This window comes from Glycine max, chromosome 7 (assembly GCF_000004515.6).
Source record: "Glycine max cultivar Williams 82 chromosome 7, Glycine_max_v4.0, whole genome shotgun sequence".
In the NCBI taxonomy this organism is placed as follows: Eukaryota; Viridiplantae; Streptophyta; class Magnoliopsida; order Fabales; family Fabaceae; genus Glycine; species Glycine max.
Genome location: NC_038243.2, coordinates 23,668,468 through 23,695,684, shown reverse-complemented (window position 1 = coordinate 23,695,684; position 27,217 = coordinate 23,668,468). Strand labels below are relative to the sequence as shown.

Sequence of the window (27,217 nt, the reverse complement as noted above, 5' to 3'; positions counted from 1 at the left end):
AAGACAATTTTCCCCTGCCACACATTGATATATTGGTAGATAATACAGCCAAGTTCGCCCTTTTCTCATTTATGGATGGTTTCTCGGGGTATAATCAAATAAAGATGGCACCCGAAGATGTAGAGAAGACCACTTTCGTCACCCTATGGGGGACGTTCTGCTATAAAGTGATGGCCTTCGGGCTGAAAAAATGTTGGGGCAACCTATCAGCGTGCCATGGTGGCGTTGTTCCATGATATGATGCATAAGGAAATAGAGGTCTACGTAGATGACATGATTGCCAAGTCTCGGACTGAGGACGAACACCTTGTCAATCTGCGTAAGCTGTTTGGAAGGTTGCGGAAATATCAATTAAAACTAAACCCAACCAAATGCACCTTCGGGGTAAAGTCGGGGAAGTTGCTAGGATTTATCGTAAGTCAGAAAGGGATAGAGATAGATCCCGAGAAAGTGAAAGCCATCCTTGAAATGCCGGAACCATGCACGGAGAAGCAGGTTCGGGGGTTTTTGGGCAGGTTGAATTATATCGCGAGATTTATCTCGCAACTCACCCCTACCTGTGAGCCCATTTTTAAGCTATTATGTAAGAACCAGGCGGTCCTGTGGAACAGCAGGAATGTGCCGTCAGCATGATGATTCTGGGAAAAAGGAGCAAGCCATCTACTATCTGAGCAAGAAGTCTACCGCATGTGAGATGAATTACTCAATGCTGGAAAGGACGTGTTGTGCTCTGGTATGGGCATCACATCGGCTTAGGTAGTACATGCTCAGCCATACCACGTGGCTTATTTCCAAAATGGATCCCGTGAAATACATCTTTGAGAAACCGGCCCTCACGGGACGAATCGCTAGGTGGCAGGTACTATTATCTGAATTCGATATCGTTTACGTCACCCAAAAGGCGGTAAAGGGAAGTGCCTTAGCGGATTATTTGGCCCAGCAACCCCTCCAGGATTATCGGCCAATGCACCCCGAGTTCCCTGATGAAGATATCATGGCCCTGTTTGAAGAGAAGCCGGCGCACGAGGACATAGACAAATGGATTGTTTGCTTCGATGGGGCATCTAATGCTTTGGGCCACGGAGTAGGGGCAGTCCTTGTATCCCCGGATGATCAGTGTATTCCTTTCACGGCTAGGCTAGGTTTTGATTGCACCAACAATATGGCCAAGTACGAAGCATGCGCCCTCGGGGTTCAGGCGGCCATTGATTTTGATGTAAAACTACTCAAGGTGTATGGAGACTCAGCTTTGGTGATACAGCAGTTGAAAGGAGAATGGGAAACTAGGGATCCGAAGTTGATACCCTATCAAACTCATATCTTGAGGTTAGCCAAGTACTTTGACGACATTTCCTTCCACCACATACCTCGGGAAGAGAATCAAATGGCTGATGCATTAGCCACCTTGGCATCCATGTTTCAACTTGCCCCACACGGGGATCTGCCGTACATCGAATTCAAATCTCAAGGCAGGTCGGCATATTGTTATGCAATAGAGGAAGAGCGGGATGGGAAACCGTGGTATTTCGACATCAAACAGTATGTTGAGAACAAAGAATACCCACCAGGGATTTCTGACAATGACAAAAGGACGTTGAGGAGATTGGCTACTGGTTTCTTTGTAAGTGGTACCATCCTGTACAAACGAAACCACAACATGACCCTCCTACAATGCGTAGATGCCAAAGAGGCGAACTTCATGATTGAGGAGATCCACGAGGGTTCCTTTGGGACACATGCCAATGGGCCGGTTATTACTGGCTCACTTTGGAAAGTGATTGCTGCGCTCATGTAAGGAAGTGTCATAAATGTCAGGCATACGCGGACAATGTCAATGTTCCGCCACATCCTCTTAACGTTATGTCCGCTCCTTGGCCTTTTTCCATGTGGGGAATAGATGTCATTGGGGCCATCGAACCCAAAGCGTCGAATGGTCACCGCTTCATTCTTGTGGCGATAGATTACTTCACCAAGTGGGTCGAAGCGGCTTCTTATACTAATGTCACGAGAAGTGTGGTAGTCAGATTCATAAAGAAGGAGATGATTTGCCGATACGGGCTCCCCAGGAAGATCATCACTGACAATGGCACCAATCTGAACAACAAGATGATGCAGGAAATGTGCGAGGATTTCAAGATCCAGCATCATAACTCCACCCCTTATCGGCCAAAGATGAATGGGGCCGTAGAGGCTGCGAATAAAAATATTAAGAAGATTGTTCAGAAGATGACAGTGTCATACAAAGATTGGCATGAGATGTTGCCTTTCGCCCTGCACGGATATAGAACCTCAGTACGAACTTCTATTGGGGCAACGCCGTATTCCTTAGTTTATGGGATGGAAGCAGTACTCCCATTTGAGGTAGAGGTTCCTTCTCAGAGGATAATAGCGGAGTCAGGCCTAGAAGAATCAAAGTGGGCCCAAGCACGCTACGACCAACTCAATCTTATTGAAGGTAAGCGTTTGGCAGCCATGAGCCATGGGCGTCTATATCAACGAAGGATAAAGAACGCATTCGACAAAAAGGTACGCCCGCACAAGTTCAACGAGGGGGACCTCGTGCTAAAGAAGATGTCCCACGCTGTTAAGGATAATCGAGGCAAGTGGGCCCCAAATTATGAAGGACCTTTCATGGTGAAAAGAGCTTTTTCTAGGGGTGCTCTGATACTCACCCACATGGATGGCGAGGAGCTGCCCTCGCCCGTGAACTCCGATGTAATTAAACGATATTACGCTTGAAGTCTGGGGCAATCGAGAGGACCATTGCATGTTTTTATTTCTGAGTTTTTCTCGTTCTTCTTGGTTTCCTCTAGGGATTCCCATTCACTGTATTTGTCTCGTTTCTTTGAAAAGAAAAGATGGGCGAGGTTTCAGTCCTCCCTTTGGTTTCAAACCTTGTGTTTTAGATTTGTTATAACTTGAGCCCTCTTCGCTCGGTGTATGGGGTGCCCCAAACGCTTATTTAAAATTGAATCTAACCAGCCTTCACTAAAATAAAATCATCGCATTAGAAACATTCATACATGCACATGCATATGCATATCTTGTGATAGCAAGGAGCAGAATCGTCTCAGGCCATGGTCAGAAGTCGAGACGAGGTGACGGAAGAAGTCAACCAAGGTAAGACGATGGCCAATCATGATTGGCCGTGTATTGTTTGTCTCCTACTTGCAGGTACTAAGGGATGGAGGCGAATGGAGGACAGGGTCACGGCCGACCGTTGTCCCTTCCCGGCGCTAGATAAGCAGAGAACGTCGCTGCATGGCAGCCCAGTATCCTTTGAATTCACAGTATTTTATTATTATTATTTGTTTTAAATAAAGTAATCGACGCCTAATTCTAACTTAAGTAGATTCAAGTAGGCAAAACGCTAACCCATAAGAGCGGGGGGGCATGGTTTATGTTTCTCAAAAAAAAAGGGGGGGGGGGTACAGGTTAGCTCGCCTGGGCGAGCAAACCCTGTATGAAATTATAAAGGGGTGGAGGGGGAACGTTTTCTTCACCCAAAACTCTTCCCCCTCATTTCAAAAACCCCCAAGCTCACGGAAACTACGAGAACAGCAGCCCCTGAGCTTCCATTGTTGAGTTTTTTGCTTCCCTTTTCACGCTTTAATTCACTCCAACAAGTAAGTATTCAATCCTTGAGTTTTTTGCTTCCCATTGGAGTATTTTCTTCATCTTTTTGGTGCTCTAAATTGTGAGAACGTGCTTATATTTGTGGGGCAGTTTTGGTCTGTTTTTTATGCTTGATTTCTTGAGTTAAGGATTTGAATGAGAAGGCCTTAGGCCTATGCTGTATTCTGAAGCAATGGGGCATGCCACATTGTCCCCATCCTCTTGCAATTTATGTCCAAACATGCGTTCACCAAGTGCTCGGTGAAATGCCCCAATGATATATGAATATGATTTTGTAAAATTGGGAGAGTGGGACTGTTTCTTATATGTAGGTACAGCATAGGAGATTCAAAATAGGTGCCCAAATGCAATTCCAAGCTTAGGAACCCAAACTTGTAGCTTCAATGCAAGGAAACACGCTTATGGCTAGGAATCCAAAATTTGGTTTTAGAAGTAGAAAAACATGAAAATTAGGACTTGCTTGTGAGAGTTTTTGCTCGAATTTGGGCCGCCCCATGTTTGATACTTTGCATAGAGGTAGCGTGGAAAACACCTTGCAATAGTGTGTATACATAGGTAAGTATAAGGGGCATGAAATTCTTTGCAAAGGGTGAAGGAATATTGAGGTCGCTTCCTAAATGAATGTATGATAGCAGGGGATTCCCTTTTGAATGCAAGTGTGTGCATAATGTAAATAGCTTGCCATAATAAATAAATGTGAATGAAACAATAAAAATTTGTATGATATATATTTCGAACATATGTAGGTAGTTTGTAAATAATAAATGTTTAGGATATAAATTAAGGGTGAGTTTTGACGCAATGCCTTAGGCCTGAGAATGTATGTTCTTTTCAAATGCATATATGTATGACAATTAAAATGTGTTGGATGGCCTCTATGTTGATATAAATAGTAGGATATTCCACACATACGTGTTTCAGCTGTTTCTGGGTGAGGGGTCAGTTCGTTCTAAAATCAGAGAGATTAGCATGACATTTTTTGCATTAAGATAAGCATTATCTTGTAAAGCTAACTTCTAAATGTTTGTTCTCGCATGAAATGGCCCCGAGGAAGATTGCCTCAAAGAGATCTAGGAAGGATAAAGCGGCTGAAGGAACCAGTTCCGCTCCCGAATATGACAGCCACCGTTTTAGGAGCGCTGAGCACCAACAGCGCTTCGAGGCCATCAAGGGATGATCATTTCTCCGGGAGCGACGCGTCCAGCTCAGGGACGACGAGTATACCGACTTCCAGGAGGAGATAGTTCGCCGGCGTTGGGCATCACTGGTTACCCCCATGGCCAAGTTCGACCCAGACATAGTCCTCGAATTTTATGCTAATGCTTGGCCTACAGAGGAGGGTGTACGAGATATGCGATCCTGGGTGAGGGGTCAGTGGATCCCATTCGATGCGGATGCTCTCAGACAGTTCCTGGGATATCCTTTAGTGCTGGAGGAGGGCCAGGAGTGCGAGTATGGCCAGAGGAGGAACCGGGCCGATGGGTCAGATGAGGAGGCCATTGCCCAATTGCTATGTATACCGGGATAGGATTTTGCCCGGACTGCTGCTGGGAGACGGGTGCGGATCATGCGCACCAACATGACCACTCTGACTCAGATCTGGATGACTTTGCTGCTCAGCAACATCCATCCCAGCGATCATAATTCCGACCTCCCCCTGCCGAAGTGTCAGCTGGTGTACGCCATCCTGACACGGATGAGCATTCACGTGGCTCAGTTAATCGCTGATGCCATCTATCTATTTGCAGGTATGGCGCCTACCAGGCACCCTCTGGACCCGAATAAGTCCAACAGGGCCCTGGGATTTTCCGCCTTGATCACAGGACTCTGCCAGTCGTTCGGAGTCCCCGTTGCACCTAGCAAGGTGATTCGGCCACCCATCACCTGAGCTTTTATTGAGAAGTATTGCACACAGAGACAGGCTCAGGGGGATGTTTTACAGGCCGCAGACGCGCCGCCACCTCATCAGGCTGGCCCAGCTGGATTGTTTGATACGGAGCAGTATTTGCGGCATTTGGTTCGCCAGCAGGCGGCCAACCACTGGGCGCATGTACAGACCCATGATTGTCTTTACCAATTGAGCCTCAGCCTGCAGAGCCAGGGTTTTACTTCTTTTCCGTGCCCTACTCCGTACCAGTTCAGGGCAGAGGTCGCATGGCCTGGAGATTGGCCTGAGGCCCGGGCAGGAGAGGCGCCAACAGAGGCTCCCGACGAGGCAGATGAGGCCCGCGAGGACGAGGAGATGACCGATTTACTTGATTTCTTAGGAGGGAGTGGCGCCACATGATTGGGAGATCCCTTGATCCATATTTCTTTTTGTTTCCATTTTTTCATGTTACATATCATCCTATTTTTGTTTGACTAAGGGACTAACATTTGTTTCGTGTTGATTGACTTTTGTTTTGTACATACATATCGTTTGAGTTGTTACGCCGGTACTTGTTTCGTTGTTGTCAATAATGTTTGTAGAAATTCCTGAATCATGTAGAATTTCTTATTATTTTAGGAACGTCGTCCTAAAAATAAAATGAACCAAAATCATGATAAAAAAGGGAGAGAAGTGTAGTGAATAAATGTCTGCGTATATAAAGAAAAAGGAAAATGTGCATAGAAGGGTTTTTATAAAAAAAAGATACGTGTAGAGAAATTCTTGTGTGTGTGAACAACGAGTGTATATAAAGAAACTTTTGTATGAACCATAGGTGTGCGTTGGAGAAAAACGAAAAAGATCTTTGAATATAAATAGGGTTTGACCGTGTGACGTAAAGAGAGAGAGTTCCAATGCGTATACAGAAAAAGTTTGTCATGTATAAGAGTGTAGATATACAAAGAAAGATTTCTTCATAGAGGACCATAGGTGTATAATTTTGTGAATATATGAAGATGAAACAAAAGGAAAAAGAAAGAAAGACCGCGAAGGTCGACATGTTATAGTTAAGAAGTATAAATCATTCGTAAAGAGCAAACATATCTTCTGGAAACAAGGGACTGATGCTAAGAGTTTATTTTCCGGAATGAACGAGATAAGAATGGATGAATTCATTAAACTGATGAAAGAACATAACTTGGAAACGTTGGGTCTGTTTGTGTAAATTCCCAACCGTAGTATCACAATGCCATAAACGGGATGCTTGAGTGCCCACCTGGCTGTAGCCATGACTAATTTTGCACGTTGTTTTCAAATCATCATTGTCACGCGTGCCTTATAGAACAATATGGAAGTTCGGTCCGAAATCGACACTTTGACACCTAAATTTGTTTCGCCCCAGATATCAAGATTGGATTCCCACGATAAAAGACCCCATTGAAACACAACCTTGGACTTTTTGAACCTTGGCCTATCAAAAGAATCCTCATTCTTTCCCCCGAAGCAAAGGACAGCAAGATCTCCTCAAGGGAGAGCGAATAGAATGCTAAAACCCGATTTCCCAAAGAAAGGGATGGGGAAGGAGAAGTGAAAAGAAAGAAAAGGAATAAATGGAAAGAAAGAAAAAGAAAAAGATGAAAATAAAGAAAAGAACAATAAAAAAGAAAGAAAGGGAAGGATTCCCGGTCGAAGGTCGAAGGTCGAAGGGAAGTGAAAATGGAAAAGAGCGGAGGCAAACAAAATAATTCTGGATCAATGAAAGAAAGGGAATGGAAAATCTTCAGATCAGATAAATTCTCGGCAAAATAAGTGACTGTCGGCAAAGGAAAACCCATTTTTTGTGTCTCTTCCTTTTGAATCGCCATTCTCGACTGGCGATATCCCACCCCACATGAACAAAGAGGAAAAGACCGAAACACCCAACTTCCTCTCCAAAAAATACTACCCTCGAGAAAATCCTATTGGTCCGTGATCGTACGTTTGATCTTTGATTCGATAGGAAATCGTGTGCAAAATAGAGTCATGGTGCAGTTATGGTTTGGGAATAGGATAAAACACTTGCCTGTGTGAGTTTTATACACTATGAGTGATTTATTTTCAGCTTAGCCCGATGTTTCCCCTACATGTTCATTTAAAAGCTAAAAGTTGACATCCTGCCCTTCATTCTCGGTTACAAGGAAGATTACCCTTGGCACAAGTATATTGTTTCTCTAAGATATGGTGCTCTCACGAATGATTTATTTTTCTTTACAAAAAGCATGTTTGCCTTTCAGGTGGAAAAACCCGGTGGACCGTTCGGTCCTGCCAACCCTTTTTCGGAGCCCCATGAATGTTATTGCCTAGCGTTGTTCATGCATCCTCCACCCACGAGTTTGGAGCCATGCGTAGTGATTGCTTAGTGCAATTCTCCATTCTCAACCCTTTTTCGGAGCCCCATGAATGTTATTGCCTAGCGCTGTTCATGCATCCTCCACCCACGAGTTTGGAGTCATGCGTAGTGATTGCTTAGTGCAATTCTCCATTCTCAACCCTTTTTCGGACCCCCATGAATTGCGTTTTCGTTCATGCGTCCTCCACCCACGAGTTTGGAGCCATGCGTAGTGATTGCTTAGTGCAATTCTCCATTCTCAACCCTTTTTCGGACCCCCATGAATTGTGTTTTCGTTCATGTGTCCTCCACCCACGAGTTTGGAGCCATGTGTAGTGATTGCTGAGTGCAATCCTCCATTCTCCAGAGTTTTTCATCGTCAAGGGCGGATCCTCTTGACTGGAAATGTGATCTTTGTTATGTTCCCGATTGTTTCCTTTTCCCAAATGTGTATATGTATATTATATTTGTTGTTCTTGTTGTTGTTTGTATTGTTTTGTGCAGAAAAGCAAAAAGAAGGAGTAAAGACGAGAGTCATCATGGACTAATCACGGAAAGGGCAAGACGAACGAAATCAGTGTCTTATCTTTGCTTTCCTCTTATCTCCGATAAAAGGTAAGTAAAGAGGGGCAACTGTCATACCCTAATTTCGTCCGGGGATTATTACTTGATGACATGCAACCTTTGGTTAGCCGCTTTGAGATACTTGGCATCCTTTATTGCACAATAAATGAAGTCCTGAGACGTGTCAGAAATCAAAAGGAAGCAGGCTTGTGCGATCCATGAAATTCCGTAATGTGGCGGAAATCGAAAAGAGGTGTTTTTGCGCAATCCGTGAGTTTCCGTAACTTCTTCGAAAGCTAAAAAAGAGTAAATACATAATCCGTAAAGATTCGTAACCTTGCGGAAGGAAAATAAGTATCGTTACAAAATTCGTGAAGTTTCGATACGTTACGGAAAAAGAATTACCAAAAAAAAGTAGAAGGGGGTGCATTTAGTAAAAAGGGGGGTACAAATAGCAATCAGGCCCACTTGGGCCTTCCAGATTCTTCCTCCAGAAGGTTGTTGCTTCTGGAGGAAGCAACCTTGCTCGCCTGGGCGAGCTGGGTGGCAAGCTCCTCCCCTATTTTGCTATAAATAGGGGGAGGAGTGAAGGGAGAAGGGGTTCAGCCTTCTTGGCACTTCTTATTCTCTTGAAATTGCTGAGGAAAATTACTTCCGTGAAGAAAATCCAAGCCAAGGCGCTTCCGTAACGTTTCCGTGAGTAATTACGCGAAGATTCTCGACCATTCTTCAGTATTCATCGTTCGTTCTTCGTTTTCTTCAGTCTTCAACGGGTAAGTACCTCAAACCGAGCTTTTCAATTCATTCTATGTACCCGTGGTGGTCCACATTTTGTTTCATGTATTTTTATTCTCATTTTCATTCGCTTTCTATACCCCCTTTTGACGTGCTTCAGTCATTTATTTAAGTCATTTCTCGCCTAATCTAAAAATAAAATAAATTTCCACCGATTATTTGAATTGTATCATCCGTTAATTTCTGTTAAAATGAATTCCAACCGTTCAGTCGTGCCGTAACCACGTTGGAAATCAAAAAAAGAGGTAAAATAATAATATAATAATAAAAAAATACCTTTTAGTAAAATAAAGCGAAAAATCAATCGGACGTTTTTTTCTTTGGGATTTCTCATTCTTAATTGAATTGACTAATAACTAAAGTGAAACTAAGGCTAAAATCAACTCGCCTAGTCAAGCTCGTCCACAAAAATAGGATTTTGAAAGTTTATCATTTCAGTTTCTTACCAAGTAAAATGGATCATTTTTAAGGTCCAACGCCTTAAAATGATCACCTTTCAAGTAAAAAGAATCGCTTGATTCACGCTTAGGAAGAACTACGTAGGTCTGATTTCCTCTTTGATGGAGGGTACGTAGGAGCAAGAGCCCCGCTTTTGTCGACCTCAAAAGATAAAAAGAAATAAAAGTTAAGGTAGCACAATTTCCACAATTCTTAAAAATAGGTTGTTGTCCTTTGGGACAAACGTAAGAGGTGCTAATACCTTCCTCAAACGTAAATACAACTCCCGAACTTAGAATTTTCATTTTGACCGGTTTCCTTCGGTTTTTTCGACGTTTTCCACAAATAAACGTTGGTGGCGACTCCGTGCATCTTTCCTTCTTTGGAAAGCGCACCCGTGAGCCTCGCCTTCGCTCGCCCGCAAAAGAGCATGTTGCGACAGAAGTTATTGAAGATTTTGATCGGTTGGAATGAAAGAGAATCGAAAATGATGAAAAATGGGCTTTGTGGGAGGTGATTTGGTTGAGAAATGAAGGAGATATGGCAGTTTGAAGATTGGGGAAGAGAAAACGCTATCGAGGGAAGAAATCGCAAAAATTCAGCTGCTGAAGGTTCATATTTATAGGGAGGGACGTTTGGTAATTGATTATAAGGGTTGGTAATCGATTACCAGAACAAACACCCTACTGGTAATTGATTACATGGCCATTGTAATCGATTACAGGAAGGTTGTTCTTGTGTAATCGATTACACAGAGTGGTAATCGATTACTAGAGCACTATATCAAGCCTTTTCTCCTAGAAATACTTATTTCTAAGTCTAGAAACTTCATTAAACTTCAACAATCAATTAGACAATCAATCATTAACAAATAAATCAAGCAAATCAAATATAGCCATTCACAATAACACATCACTCATTTTAATCAAGCACATCAAATCAAATATACTAACAATCATTCAATATTCATCGAATGAAAACAAGCACAATAACACGTCAATCAAAAACACAATCAAACATAATCAATCAAACACACAATCAAAAGCAATCAACAAAACACAATCAAAAAAAATTATCAAAGACAATCAAAACTCAATCAAACACTTTACAATCAAAACCAATCAAGCACAATCATTAAACACAATCAAACACAATAATCAAACACAAATATTTAAACACAATCAAAAAAATTAATCAAACATAAATATTTAAACACAATCAAACACAATAATCAAACACAAACATTTAAACACAATCAAACACTTTACAATCAAATTCAATCAATCATTGAAACAAAAGCCATATTATTGCATATATATTTAAGAGAATGTCTAGTTGTTACCCCTTTTAAGATATCACCAATGATGTTGTTAAGGGGATGATCTCTAGAAGCTTTCCATTCTTTTGGAAGATCATCATTTGTTTTGGTTTCATCAACTTGAGAATCCTCATTGCTTCCTTCTCCTTTTCCTTTAGAATCTTGTCCATGAATATGCATTTGTTCTAATGATTCTGCAATATCCTTTCTTGGAGGAATAGCATTAGACTCATCAAATGAAACATGAATAGATTCTTCCATGAATAAATTTTAAGTTATATTGTACTCGTCTTCTTTCTTCTTTACTCCAATTTTCCCTAGGCTTTTCTGTTGTTGTATTTCCAGCCACCATGGTGGGTACATAAGGTCCCATTTCTATGCCTCAATGAAGATTTGTGGAAGCAATGCTTTTTAAGTTTATTTTGATGATGCCAAAGACTCAAGTCAAGAATCAAGAGTCAAGAAAGTATCAAGAATTAAAGAGTCGTTCAATCAAGATTCAAGATTAAAGTGAAGATTCAAGAGAAGACTCAAGATATACAAGAACTTCAAGAAAAGCATCAAGATAAGTATAAAAAGATTTTTTCAAAAGAAAAGATTGAATAGCACAATTTGTCCAAAAGAATTTTTCAAAGAAAAATCTTTTACCAAAAGTTTTACTCTTTGGTAATCGATTACCTGAAGGCAGTAATTGATTACCAGTAGCCAACATTCTTTTCAAACTAATTTACAAAGCAGTAATCGATTACCATGAGCATGTAATCGATTATCAATGTTTTTGAATGTTGAGATTTCAAATTTCAAGAGTCACAACTTGTGACAAAAAAAAATTTCAAACTTGTGTAATCGATTACACAACATTTGTAATCGATTACTAGTGTTTCTAAACGTTTTGATTTTTAAATTTAAATATAAAGAGTCACATCTGTTGATGTGTAATCGATTACACTATAATGGTAATCAATTACCAGTGACTTATTTTGAAAAATAAATTACCAAAAGTCACAATTCTTAAAGTGACTAGTTTATGAATATTTTTTAAAGAGTCACAACTTTTAAAACGACTAGTTTTCAAAAAGAGTCACAACTTTTAAAGTGACTAGTTTTCAAAAAAGTCACAACTTTTAAAGTGACTAGTTTTAAAGAAATTGCCAAGAGTCACAAACTTTAACTTGAGTCATCAAATGACTATAAATATGTGACCATGGCTTGAATTTCAAAAGGAGAGATTTCTTTCATTTATTCAAAGCATTCTTCTAAGAGTTTTTTGTTCAATACTTTCTTTATTCAAGAAAAGTTCATTGGCCAAAAACTTGTGCTATTCTTCTTCATCATTCCTTCTCCCTTTTGCCAAAAGAATTCAAAGAACTAATCGTCTGAGAGTTCTTTTGATTCTTTCCTTCTTGCTCCTGCCAAAAGAATTCAAAGAACTAACCGTCTGAGAATTTTGTGTAAGAAGTGGGTAGCTTTTTGGTTGTAATAGTGAACACAAGGGAGGGTACATCCTTTGTGGTTCGCTTCAAGTAGAGGGTACATCTACTTTGTTGTTCAAAGAGAACAAGGGAGGGTACATCCCTTGTGGATCTTTGCTTGTAAAGGATTTTACAAGATTATTGGAAATCTCAAGAACTGTGGGTTGCTTGAGGACAGACGCATGGGGTGCTAATACCTTCCTTATGTGTAAATGACTCCCAAAACCTTCTTTTTCAAAATTCACGAACTCCTTTTTGTTTTTTTCTAACATTTTCCTCAAATAAATATTGGTGGCTACTGCACACGTTTTCTTCATGAGAAGATGCAATTTTATTTTTCCGTGCACCCGCTCGTCGAAGGGTAGGTTGCGACATAACCAAATTGAACTGCAAAGAAACAATTGAGTAATTGATTGGGACAATGCCAGTGCATCTAGGACAAGAATGAGGCCAGTGCATCTCAGAAAAGGAAAAATGATGCCATATCTCTAATAGTTGCCCACAAGTTGGAAGTTGTTCACAACACTTTCAACTTGGCATGAACAATACAAGTATTAAACAAAAATGAAAACAAACATGTTGGAAATGCATTAGTGAAAGATAGACAAATAATGTCTAAAACCATTCAAAGCCAATTGAAATATGCTTAACTATTAAGTAGAAGCAACAATCCATGGCTCACCCACATAATAGAAGCAAACACACTTAACCTTCCAAAAGGTAGAAGCAAACCAATGACAAATGCTTAACCACTATAAAGGCAAAAGCAACAAAACCATCAAGAGAAAAAACTAAACATGATGGTTAACCACCATGGACATAAGTTAGAGTTCAAGATTTGAAATATGAGTAAAAAACTTGACCTAAGAGGACTGGACCAGTATTGGAAATATTGCAATTAGGAAGGTTTTTATAAAGAAAGAATGAGACCCAAGAGAGTGAGAAAACAAGACCGGGAAATGTTTTAAACAAGACTTGGAGGTTGTTTTGTTTGTAATATGAACACCAAAGACTCTCTTGATGAATGGAGGGGTGATTGAACATTTGTAGTTTAGTATTTTTCTATTCTTCTTCGCTTATTTGACCTCTCTTTGACTCCTATTTTCCCACCTTAACTCGGTTTTTGGTCTTAGGCAAATGATTGATCTCAATTGATAATTGTGGCTTATTTTTGGATTTTTGTGCTTACTTGACATATATGTCTTGTGTAGGGCCTATAGGACAATATAGAACCTCAAATGGAGCATATGAGTAGTCCCTGGAAATATAAGAAAAAGATCTTCAATTTTGTAACAAATATGTTTGGGCCAATTCTGCCATTTCATGGGTCAAATTGGGCATGGAAGTCAAAACCTTTGCACTTGAATAATTGGGTTGTGATTTGGGTTTTTCTTTGTGTAATTAGTTTAACTAGGTAGATTAGAGGGGCCTAATCAAGGCCCATCCCTTCCTTTTGAGTAGTAATTGTATATATTAGTGGAATTTAGTTAGTTTGTTACTTCATTTTGTACCCAAAAAAAAATTTAGTTACTTGTTGTGCAAGCTTTAGGATCAAACTTTTTTCTCTCTTTTTCTCTCAGTTGTTCTTCATTCTTCTTCCTCTTTTCAATTTTGTTCTTCCTTTTGCTTGAACAAATTTCATGGATCTTCCATTGATGATGATCATGGAAGGCCAAACACTCAATCAATCCAAGGATCCACTCCAAGCAAGGCTGAATTTGAGTTCTGGTTTAGTATTTCTAATCCATGTGAATGTTCATCTTTTTCTTCAATCCTATTTTGGATTTTCATGATTATGAATATGCTTAGGATTGAAAACAAATTAGTTTAGGAATTTCTTTCCTAATTTTGACTTTAATCACAGATTGCTTAGATGATATTTCAACCTAATTTGCGATCTCAATGAATTTAGAGATTGATTCGATTGAAACATTTCTAATGACATTAATTGAACTCTCACAACATGATCATTTTCTGCAGAACTGTGATAATTTATTTGCATTGGTTTGGTGAATTGGATTGATGATTTCGAATCTATTTTACAACCTGTTTGTGCAATTTGGTTTGTGTTATGCAACTAAACTCTATTTCATTTTAGATTTCGCATTTATGTTCTGTGTTTTTGCATTTCTATCCAGTGCCTACCAACTATTCGGTGAAATTCCCCTTGTTTATAAGTGAATTAAAGTAGGAACCAAATTGAATCGTATCACTGAGTCGACCTAGGTTAATCTTGTATTGCAGAATTTCCTAGTTTTATATGTTTTGAATCAATTCGGCAGTCATTATCAAGGAGACAACAATGGTGAATAGGGTGCATATGCACAAGGGAGCAGAGGCAACTGTAGTAAAAAAAAAAGGAACTACTCACTGCGACTGCCATTAGGGCTTAGGACAACTTGCACATATAAGAACACCAAAGAAGTAAAAAATATATTTAAGTGTAACATGCACAGGACCAGAAGCGCTTTTGAAAAGTGATAGAGGAGCCAAATGATAGAAAAATACTCAATTAAGTGGGTGAAAAGGTGAGTAACCCTTAAATGCGGAGTGGGAGTGTCAAAGAGCAGGAAATTTTGCTCGCACACATAAGAACATGTGTATCCTTCTCCAATGATGGAGTTTGCATCATTGAAAAAAGATCGAGGTAGTTTGTCCTTAGTGTCGGTGTCACAACCTAAATTGACGTTGGTTGTCAAGACTATTAGGTACTGACGCTTGACTTATGACTTGACAGTAATGACTTTTATAAGGCCCACAATTAGCATTTTGCATAATAGAAGAAAGTAAAAAAAGATTCCCAAGGAAAGGGTTCCAAATCTCAAACCTATTGCCCAAACAAAAGCAAAATGACAAGGTAATTCCTAAAATTAATGCCAACAATGATCTTCAAGGTGGAATTAGAAGGAATGAATAGCAAGAAGGAACCATGCAAGTGAAAAAAATTGCCAAAAAACAGTCAATATCCAACAATCCATGTGGTGGCTCCGACGGTCAGCATGTTGGTGGTTAACTAGATGGTCAAACTTGCCAGAGAGAGACTGACACAATGGTGGCAGTGTGTGTTGGTGAATCACACTAGAGAGAAGTAGATCTGACAATAAAAGAAAGAGATGACCAGAGAAGGTCGCTTTGATGATGTCGAGATAGAGTGGGTTTTGCTAACAACAATGGGGCGAGTCTGGTGGTGCTTGTAGTGACAACCGCTATAAAGTGAGAGGCAACACACCGAAGAAGAGAAGGCATTGTCGGAAAACACAAAGTCATCGAAAAAGGAGAAGCATATAAGGAAGGCGTAGCCTTTGAGACTTTAGTGTTGGGTCATGCTCGAGATAGCTACCTATATTTAAGGTTCATCAAAAAAGTTGTCGTTGACAATGAGAAATTATGATGGTTAATGATGGACAACAACAAAGTTGATCAAAGATAACAAAGTAGGATTGAACCCGCTCTGATACCATGTTGAAATTATGAACTACATTTTGAAGTGTTATGAGTTTCATATTACATTGTTGAAGTGAAAAATCACTTAGCTGACTTGATATTAAATATATGTGTGTGATTGATTGATTATAAAGAAAGGAAAGAGGGTACAATTAGTGCATTTATTGTCCAATTAAGTACATAGATGATACAATCAAAAACAACTTTATAAAAACTCGCAAAAGATAATAAAAGTTGAACAATAATAAAGTTTAATTAACACATCGTTAGTATAAAAATTTGATTAAATTGTAATTTTTGATCTTTCTTTAATTCTAATGTGCAATTTTGATTCCTCTTTCTTTTTCAACGAATTTAGTCTTGACATTTTAAAAAATTTATACTTTTGGTCTAATTCATATATTATTTACTTATTTATTTATTTTAATTAATGAAATCATTTCTTCATGGCACCTTAAAAGAATTTGTTAGATATGAGATTCAATTGAATCAAAATAAAAAAAAGTAAAAATACATAAAATTTACAATTGAATTAAAATTGAAATTTTATAAAACGTGGAGATTAAAATTGCTAAAAAAAATTAGACGGAGCAATATTTCGAATAAAAAAAATTAAAAAGGAACTAAAATTATAATTTCACCTAATAAGAATAATAATGCAAAAATAGAGCAGGAAAATAAAAGGAAAGGCTTCGTCATCCCATTCTTTTTTTTCTCCTCCACTGAAATACTAATCTGTCTTTTTAACTTGATGACCCAAATCGTATTTTTCTTATAAAATTTACAAATGCTGATAGAGAGGGAACCATTTCTAGATATCATTGACTTTGCTTACGCTAGCTTTCCTCAGTTACGTCTCCCGTACACTGTTATTCCTTCCTCTTTAAGGTTCTTGAAAATTACATCATCTTGGACCTTTTTTTTTTATAAATAGGGAGGCGTTAGAATGATACGATAACTGCCAAAGGGTCAAATTTTCTGATGAAGTCCCCAAAATCTCGGAATCTTGGAATTACATCCTCTGTTGTGAAAATTACTAGTTAGTGATAATTTTCGTCCATTAGCGTACTCCACTGTGGTCTCCACGCATGCTTACTAACTTCAAAAAGCATCAAAGGTTGAAATCACTTGCTTAATTTTTCCTTGAATCTTGGTTACTTCGGTATTAGAATATTATAAACCAAGGAGTATGTAGTAGACCAGGGTAATTGGAAGGGCTATCAACATCCCAAATATAACCCTGAAATTAAATTTTAGATAAAAGGGTCAATTTGAAAGTATATAATAAAAAAATGTCATTTTTTTCTTCTTTATGGAAACGAGAATGCCATATGAAGAAAATAAAGAGAGATTTGACTGCTTACGCTGTACTAAGAATGGCTGGATGGACATTGTACTCCTTAGCAAACACAAACGGAACAATTCCTTGAGGAAGTGCAGCCTATCGCAACCACAACATTTCCAAAAGTTAACAACCTTTATTGTCATTATATTTTGCCAATAAGGATAATATATGCTTTAGGCACCGACGAAAGCAAAATGAAAAACTAGACCATATATCATCTCTATCAATGGAAGAAAAAAAATGAATGTCTTTTGATTGTCATTTTCACCCCATTCCTAAATATTTTGGTAATTAATAGGAATCTAGCGGTTATGATAATTAAAGAAATAGTTGAAACACCAAAGAGGGATATTGAATTAACTAGTATCCAACATCCGTATCATGGTTTTTAAACTAAGGCCAACAACTGTGCGTGAATTGTGATATTAATTATTTTTTATTAGGTCTCGAATATTAAATTTCCACAATTTTATAACTGACTTAAACCCTGATGTCTTTAACTAACTATTACAAATATAATTTTTAATAATATTTTAATTTTTTATTTAGAGTTTAATAAAAATATTATTAAAATTTTTTTAGAACATTAAAAAAATATCACAAAATTATGAATAAATGTGATTATATATTTTTATAATATTTATCAAATATTGTATATAATAAATGTGATTATATATTTTTATAATATTTATCAAATATTGTATATAATTCATGTTGTTAAAGTTTTTTTTTATATTTTTAAATTTTAGCAAGATAGATTATATAAAATATTTGACAAAATGTTAGCAAAAATGTATTAGTAATATTTAATTATAATTTGATAATATTTTTTTAATTTGACAATATTTTTTTAATGTGATTAAAATTTTTTAGTAATATTTTTATTAAATATTAAAAAAATAATTTAAAAGTAAGATATGTTGTTGTAGTGATGTAAAGTATTAAATTTGCAGATTTTGTTTCACCTATTTTTTTATGACATAAATGCAAGACAAGAAGTTGAAGTTAATAACCTGAACAATAGCAACGTGTAGGAGGGTGCCACGGAGGCCAACTGCTATGGAAGCTGCAGCCATAACTGCTGGACCAGTGAGGAATCTAATGGCCATGGCAAATGTAGCCACAGAGTTCCCACATGCTATTATCTTGGGTTGAAGTGCCATAAACAGACCTATAATTAAAAATAAAAATCAAACCCAATCTTTCACTTAAAAGCGACATATAAAATAAAGGGCATCATCGATGTTTATATTCCAATAGCATAATTCTTCGAAAAGAAAGAAACCCAAGAAAAAATTAAAAGAAAATATTTATTAGTACTCGGTGATTCGTCTAATGCAACCACCATTGCCTAATTATCCAAAAAAACGGTACCCCTCACCAGAACCGTTGTCCTCCGCAAAGTGACCTAGTTTATAGCCCGGGCCCCACGTGTCGGGTGGCATTATTCCCAACAAGGTGAACACAAGATCACTTTGATTATTACTTGTTGGTAACAAACATCATTAGAGCATGGACGGCTATGAATTGTTTACTACTTGCTTTACCCCAAATCCCATGCCTTCCAATGATTCATAGACACCCATTACTCAACTATGTAGGATTGCACAATTTAATTTACCTTTAGAAGAAACAATAACATGAATTGTATTAATATTTAAGTTTAAGGGTAAAAAATTTGTACAGAATCAATTAATTATAAATCATTTAGGTGTGACTTTTGAAATAATTATTATAAAAATTAATAAATTTATCATAATAATAATTTATAATTGAATAATAATATAACAACCTATTAATATATTCTATTAATGTAATATTTATATTTTTATCCATTACTATAATTTGGGTCAGAAATAAATAAATAGATAATTAAACACATGCATTTTATTTTCTTAGTATAAGGAAATCCACATTTACACTAACAATTGGAGCCAATAAAATAATGATCTATGGGAAAGAGGGAAGCGAAATTGTTTTTGGATAAAAGAATGAAATTATTTCGCGAGAGTATGAATTTGGAGAATGGATTTGCGACCAGTCACCTAAGCTGAACATAGCCATTCCAAGACCGGCATCAGACAGTATGGAAATTGATTTCTCTATTATTTTGGGCATATGCACGTGCCACCTGTACGTCATCATTAACCATGAACAACACCATGTGTCAATAACCATTAATAATTAACATTACTCCAATAACCTAAAAAAGTGAGAGAGAGAAAAAAAAACCTAGCCATATGGCTGATTTTGCCGTTGTTATAGTCAATTTTTTTCAAACGTTATTATTGACTTTGATTTACCTACCTGAATGCAACGAGGGACCATACTACACCAATTAGGCTAGAGTATGTGTTGGGATTGCGGATAAGCTTTCTCCACACCATGATGAGTATGAGACGAGTCATGACATTTGCCGGAGGCATGTGTTTTCCGGCGGAAGCCTCGCCGGCTACGGTGGCTTTTGGTTGGAGCTCCACCGTGGAGCTTGAGCCCAACTTGTTAAGCCCATTGTTGAGCCCTTCTTTTTCTTCCCCAACTTGTTCTTCGCCATTCACCGGAAACTTGAAGTCTTCCACACCAAGTACTGCCTCCAAACCACCTTCAATTTAAACCAATCATTACACAATCAAAACACCAAACCAATCTTCTCATCATATAAACAAAAATTGACCTCAAATCTCATCATTATCATTACACCAACTAAAATTTAAAAAATAAAGACTACAACTACAGCTAAAAAAACAAAATTTTAAATTATAATTAAAGTCACACCTTTAATTATAAGAAAATGTTAAACATCACTATGATTACAATTAATTCAAACAAAACTTAAAACCTACATTTCCTTTATATGAACAGAAATAAACTCAAATTTCTGAAACAAAATTTTGAATTCAAACTTGATACAAAGTTAATATTTCACACCATCCAAAAATAAAATAAAATAAATGTAGTTCTTAAGTTTTTTTTAATATTTCTTTTTTAAAATCAGAATTAAAGTTTCATTTTAATATATACTGATATTTAATGCAAATTTTTATTAAATAAATTTAATTAAATTTCAGTTTAATTAAAAAAATTAAAAAATATCCAACAAACTGTAAATAAATTTTATCAATTATGATGTTGCAATTAGAATTAGAGTAAGATAGAACAATCTAAACTTGAAAAGGAAATAAGGAAGTTTAGTGAGTACCTTTGTTGTTGGCTTCACCATTTCGTAAGTGTGCATTATTATCAGCCACCAACATCCTAATCTCTTTAGCACCCTGGTCAGGTTGTTCGGAGGTTCCGAGGTCTGTGCTGCTAAAGACGTTGAGTCCGGCATTCTCCGACATCGGGGAGGCACTGGAGCTCCACACAAACATGTGGAGCTCCTTCGCATCGTGGGCACCCTTCGCCGGAGCCTGCGAATTCTGGCTCTGGCTCTGGTTCGGATTCTGATTCTGACTTTGATTCTTCAAGTTTTTAGTAGCGGAGGAAAAATCCGGGTTGGGCGGCGGGTACGAAGCTGGCACGGTTTGGGACGGGTAGAACCCGAACCGAGGAGAAGCTACCGTCACCGCCTGAGGCATTGAGGGTTCTTCGAAATTAGAAGGCCTCGGAGTGGGTCCACGCGAGGAGAACAAATCATTGGCCGTGAAATTGGAGTGGCGAGGCTGGTACCCCATCATGGAGAAGAAATCCGCATGGTTAAAGTTTGAGCCACGTGGTGTTGGGTTACGAGACGAGCTGAGGCTGTAAATCTCCGCCCCAGTGAGATTAGAAGGCCTCGGCGTCATCATAAACGACCTACGCGAGGCGTTCGACTTTCTAACGGTGACATGAAGCTTCCCATCGTCACCGACTTCGGCGTCGGTCTCCAAGAAGTCCCTCCCGTCGAGCGAAACGACGTCGGAGTCGACTTTAAACGACACGATGGAGGCAGCGGTTTCAGGGAACTGTTCCATGATTAGGATTTTCGCGGCGCGGTATTCGAATAAGAAGAGCAACAAGGTGTACCATATGATGCACTGAAGGACCACGACCTGAACCATGAGCGAGCCGGAGTAGTCGCCGTACATGGCGATTAGGAGTGGAATTCCCATGACTAAGGTATTGGGAAGGGTTGAGAGGGAGAAGATGGTAATCATCCACTCTAGGGAACCGGTTTTGGTGAGGTTGGTCCAGATGGCAAGGGCGAAGAGCATGATGATCTTCTGGAGGGTGTCGGCGGCGATGAAGCGGAAGTTCATGGCGTAGGGGTTGTTGGTGGAGATGAAGTGGAAGGAGAGGAGCGGCACGGCGAAGATCGCCACGAAGCGGTTTATGCCGGAGCACTGGTCCGGTGAGAAGATCTTCCACCACCGGACCGAGCCGTACGCCAGGATCATCGCCACGTAGAGAGGGACCACTGCGGTCAGGACCGTGTATAGGTCTTTCCACGTTATCATTTTTTGTTCTTCTTTCCTTTTTTTTCAGTTATTCGATCTCACGATAAGATTTTGTTCTCGTTGTTATTTCTTTTTCAATTGGAAAATTTTGGTTGCTCTTCTAGTTTTTTGTACTGTACTACTAGTGCTAATTGGAAAATTTTGGTTGCTCTTCTAGTTTTCTGTACTGTACTACTAGTGCTAGGACACTACTTTCACTCACTTTGTAATTGTTTCAGAGAAGATGTGAATGTGTAGAAGGATGAAGTGAGGGAGTGTCAGAGAAAGCACGAAGAGAGAAAAGTGTGTGGGTTGAATTGACAGAGTAGAAAGCTGTTGTTTGAAGGGAGTATATATAAGGCATGACATGGAGAGGGATTTACGAATATGATAATGTGTATGGATAAGTATTTCTCTTTTTTTTTTTTTAATTTTTGCGTGGAGGGACCACATTGGTGTTATTGAACATGGGTGTGCATGTGTACTTCAAATTTTTGCTTTTAAATTTTGTAAAATTAGGAGTAATGTTTTTAGCTTGGTTTGGGGAAAAGGAGTTAATATTTACATATTTTGGGAGGAGGGGAACCAGGAAAGAGGTGAGATTTCAGAAGTGCGCGCCTTTAAGAAAAATTATTAAGCAGTATAGAATTAGTACGGTTTTTACTATTCTTTTTATGATATACTATTCAAAAGATGGCACACATGTTTACATTTAGAAATTACCTATTGGATGTAAGTTTATTTTAAAAGATGTAATTATTGTTGGAAGTTAAAATAAAATATTATAATGATTTATAATAGTTGTGGATTAAGATGCTCATAAGAAAATGACATTGAATGATATTATTTCATTGGCGGATCTATATATAATTTAGGGCATGCAAATGCATCAATGAATGACATGTTTAAATAATCAAGAGTTCTAATTATTATGAACTATTCCTAATCCATCACAATGCTAACACAGATTAGAATTGTTATGGAACTCTTTCTCTGGTCACAATTTAATAACAAATAAAATTTAAAGAGATCAAGAGGATATGTTACAAGTAAATCGAGAGAACAACAGGAATGTATGAACTCCACAAATTTTTATAATAAGCATCATACGTTCCACAAGGGCTAGAAACACACTGCCATGTTTGCATTCCTAATTGAGAAATATATATGCAAACGGCAATTGGATATCGGTAATAGATTGAATTGTGACCTTGGCTATTATCAAAGTAAGTTAACGCATAACCAAAAAAAACACCTTGGCTATTATCTTCCCTTTCCTGATGCAAAGCACTTGGTGTCTGTAAACCAACCGCAATCAATAAGCAACACAAATATTAATGATGTTATTCATTAAAGGGGGAAAATATCAATCAAAGAGAAACTTTTCTCTTCACATGTGGGGTTCTATTCACATGGTTAGGGATAAAAACCTCTACATATAGTTAAAGAGGATCCAAATTACTTGTTCCTTGTGTTACACACATTGTGGATAGATATAATTTATCCAAATAATTTATTTTAGATATAACCGATTAAGTAATCAACAGGATGATATCTCAATTATTACTTCTGCAACTTCATTGACAAGCGGCGCATGACGAGGAATTAAACATTTGTATTTAATACACTATTCAAAATTGCAAACTATTGAGATGGAAGCTTACAGAAGATGTACACGTTATAAGTTTTACTGCACTTATTTAATAAACGAATTATCCATTTTTCTATCTCCCTATGTTTTATTAGTATATACTAATAATTTCACAATTAGGTGAATTGATTACTTTTTGTCTATTTAAAATTTATCAACTAAGTATTGTTTTGTATTTCATTATTTATGCCAAAATCTATTTTATTTATTTTTGTATAAAACTTAAGAGTAGCACCTTAAATGTTTTTTCTAGTGTTTTTAAACTAAAATTAGAGTTTCACTTAGTAACTCGCACAATAAAGACAAAATAAAAATTGAACACTTTACCAAAGTAAAACTCTAATTTTAATTAAAAAAATAGTTATATAAATACTTATAATAATACACTTCAGTTTTATTCCCCCCAAAAAACTAGGTATTGCACAAGAGACTAGTGTTCTCACCACAACTATGCATGGATAAGTAAAAAGCTCGGATAATTAGAACAGTATGAGAAATGGATAGTTTTGTGTTTTGTTCTCCTTGTATACTGAAATTGTCTTTTTCTCAGGATGACACTGCTTTTGAAAAGCAGAGTGCTCTATTTGCTCTTGCTGTCTCAGACTATAGGCCCATGAATTCTGCCAGACCATTGCTTTCTCTCCCTTTTCATTTTCAAAGTTTATGTGTCAAACATTTTAACAAAATTTTGGCCCAAACAATGAGAAGTTGCACCTTGGATACCACGACCTGTGTTTGGAATAAACGCCTAGCAAAATTGAACATCAAAATTTTATAAGCATCTTACACCATTAAAATAACATAACTGTTTATGCAAGAATATCAGACATATACCTCAACACTGCCAAATACCCTTCGTATATACGCTTATATAATTCCAGAATCTCAAGAACCTGAAGCAGTATAGTTTAAAATGTTTTGAAAACAAATTTCCAAAAGATGGGACATCAGCCTGCTTGGGTGGAAGGAAAATACAAAGTAACATGCAGATAGTATGTGCCTAAAGCAAAAGGGAAGATCATAACTAACTTAAGTACTACAGAACCCCAAGAAAGGGAAGATAGTGACTTACTTGATTTTTTGGTATTGAACTTATATAGTGATCCTCATCCTTGAAACTTTGGGGCTTTCTCTTAGAACCACATGCTGCTAAAACTCAAGTAACAGAATAAGAAATTAATCATTACACTTTTTCTTCCTCTTTAAGTCTTTCACTCTAAATCCTAATAAAGCATACACAAGTAAAACTAAACCTTGAAATTTTCTATCAATTTTAACTGACAATTCTTACAATGACCCAATCTTAACTGCTAAGAAAGAGGTAATAAGGTTGAGGCACTATGTTCTTTCAGCTGTGACACTAGAAAGGCACATGCTTGATAAAAACATGTGAAGCCAAGGTCAAGTAGAACAAGTTTCCATCTTCTAGAATCCAGTATATTAAGCTATTATCTACCGTAGTTATAAAAATGAATTTACAGTTATAGGTAGTAATTTCCAGTGACTATTCTTAGAGGATATAAGGTCAACTAATACAGTGAAAGCAAGCAATTAACACAACCATCAGACAACTCTGCCAGCCTTGTTATTAATATATTTGATAGTTCCTTTTTTTTTGTCATTAATCAATTATATACAATAGTAATCTTCAATTATTATATTCAATAGAAATCTTTTTCCCCTTTCTTTTGATATTTCTGCCTATGCCACGTTCTTTAAGTATAGAAATCACCTTAAACACATTTCTACATCTTCGGTTGAAATAGAAACTAGACTAACCATGATTAACAAATAACATAAAACCAAGCATAAGAACTTGAAACAAGGGGATAAAATACTTCATGATGCAAATCATTCACTTTTCAAACTGAAAAATACAATGACCAAACTTAAACAAAGTTCAATGACAATAAATGAAATAAAACCATTTCTTCCTTTCTTCATGGAAGGAATGATTTCCGATTGAATTACCTCCTGCAAGGAACATAGTACAAATATATACATATCCCCAAGAAATGAATATATAGCAAAGAAAATCCAAAATAAAACTAACTAGATTGATTCCAATCAGTCAGCAGAATAATTCATGTTTTTCTAAAAAAGGAGGTTGAGTTGTCCAAATCCAAATTTCAGCAATAGCCATGTACCTTTTCCTTATTACTCTTTGACTGCTAATGATACCCATAAATGGCTAGCTTGTAACAAGTATTTGAAAGGGAGTGGGAAAAGGTGTTGCATGTGAACATATACCTGGCAGGATCTTTCAAAGCAAGTATTATCAAATTCACTGAAACTCTTTCATGATATAAATTAGTAAATCCTACACTAATTCTGCAAACTTCTCGCTAAAAATAAGCAAAACATTATCAAATTCTCTATGTTTGTAATTCAGACAAAGAGACAAAGAGATTAAGTTGTTCATACTTAAATATTCTGCATAATATAAGATGTTTAGAAGAGTGAAGAAAATGACTTACAGAGCACATGAAAAGCATTCCCTAGAGGTCGCTGAACTCGTGCTTTTCGATGGAAGAATCGAATCCCGGCAGCGTGAATCGCGGGACAGTGAGTGGAAGAGAATTGAAGGAAAAAAATCCCCTTGCCATGGTCATGAAAGTAGTTGATTATCCTTCGCTCGAACCACTCCTTCGACTCCTCATCATCGACGAGCAGCGACATGTCGAGGTTGCCAGAGGCGAAGGTGTTGGAGTCGATGACGCGGTTGAGGAGCTGCGTAGAATCGTCGTGCCGCCGCGCGATGAAGCCGACGACCACCACGCTGTCGGAGGAGCGAGGGAGAGACGTGCGATTAAGTATTCTAAAATGCCTAACCTTGTCTAATGCAAGATTGCGTAGTTTTCTGCACATCTGCAGAGCACACATTGAATGAGAACGAGTAGAAATCCAAAAATAACAACACAGATGCGTGACAATCAGAGCTTACCAAGCTAACCACGGCCGAAGAAGACAGCTGGAGAGGACAATCGGAGGAACGCACGCACAAAATCTTTCAATGAGATGACCTTGCGCAACACAACACATTATAAATTAGGGTTTCTCAAACAAAGACGGTCCTTAAGCAAAAACGTCTTTGTTTAAGTTTCCGATAATTGCAAAAATGCCATCGTTAAGCATTCTAAGACGGTTATGTAAGACCATCTTAGAAATCGTGATGTAAAAACCAAAAACTTTGCTCCTAATTACAAAAATGCCACCGCGCCACCTTCTAAATTGGTTCTTCATGAACCGTCATAGATCCCGCGTCGTAAAATGAAGTTTTTGTAGTAGTGTATAAATAATAAATGTTGCAAAATACGTGTCATTAAATCTAGTTTCTATTTCTAAGTTGATAAAATATCTCAATATATTTTTTTTTCTGAGAAAAGAAGGAACATGTATACATATATATGTTGTGTTTGATTAAAACATGTAAGTATACTTAAAATGCTCATGAATAAAGGGTATTGTCAAAACAAGTTTTCTATTTAAAAACCATTTTGAAAGTTATTGTCATTTTTCTTCCACCTTTAGACAACGCTATAAAAAATAACTTATAAAGAAATAGCTTGCACAAAAATTAAAAGATGAAAAGAACTGGAAGGAATAATAAACATCTATATTGAGTCTTAGTGACCCTTAAGGTTTAAACATAAGTGTACTGGAATCATTACAACTGTAACAAGAAATAAAAATATTCATCGTCCCCCCTCAAAACATCACACAGTATCACCAAAAGGTTTTATAAAACAAAATATTACAACACCGAGTATAGAAATCTTCCCATCCCAAATATACATAAAATGGGGAAAACATCCTACATTCAGAGCAGTCACTACCTAAGACCTACAAGAGATACGTAGCGTATGCCTCTACGGTGATCAGTGGTATTCGGGGCTCATCTAAC

At 37.5% G+C, this 27,217-nt stretch overlaps 1 protein-coding gene across 1 annotated transcript; it reads right to left on the bottom strand.

The window, feature by feature from the left end:
* Positions 1-16,606: 16,606 nt before the first annotated feature.
* PIN3C (auxin efflux carrier component 3c) lies at positions 16,607-22,022 on the bottom strand. The gene is made up of 6 exons (NM_001398382.1): positions 20,447-22,022; positions 19,555-19,849; positions 19,293-19,378; positions 18,261-18,418; positions 17,267-17,343; positions 16,607-17,142 (listed from the first exon to the last, which is right to left on the bottom strand). Exons 1-6 carry the CDS (start codon positions 21,681-21,683, stop codon positions 17,076-17,078), a joined length of 1,920 nt encoding a protein of 639 aa, NP_001385311.1. The 5' UTR covers positions 21,684-22,022; the 3' UTR covers positions 16,607-17,075.
* Between the last annotated feature and the right edge of the window lie 5,195 nt (positions 22,023-27,217).

Bases quoted from the DNA above. Each gene is read 5' to 3' on its own strand.
- PIN3C (NM_001398382.1), bottom strand. From the start codon at position 21,683: ATGATAACGTGGAAAGACCTATACACGGTCCTGACCGCAGTGGTCCCT. The intron at 19,379-19,554 runs GTAGGTAAATCA...GATGACGTACAG, and splicing joins TGGTCCCTCGTTGCATTCAG to GTGGCACGTGCATATGCCCA. The intron at 17,344-18,260 runs GTTATTAACTTC...TGGTTGCGATAG, and splicing joins TACACGTTGCTATTGTTCAG to GCTGCACTTCCTCAAGGAAT.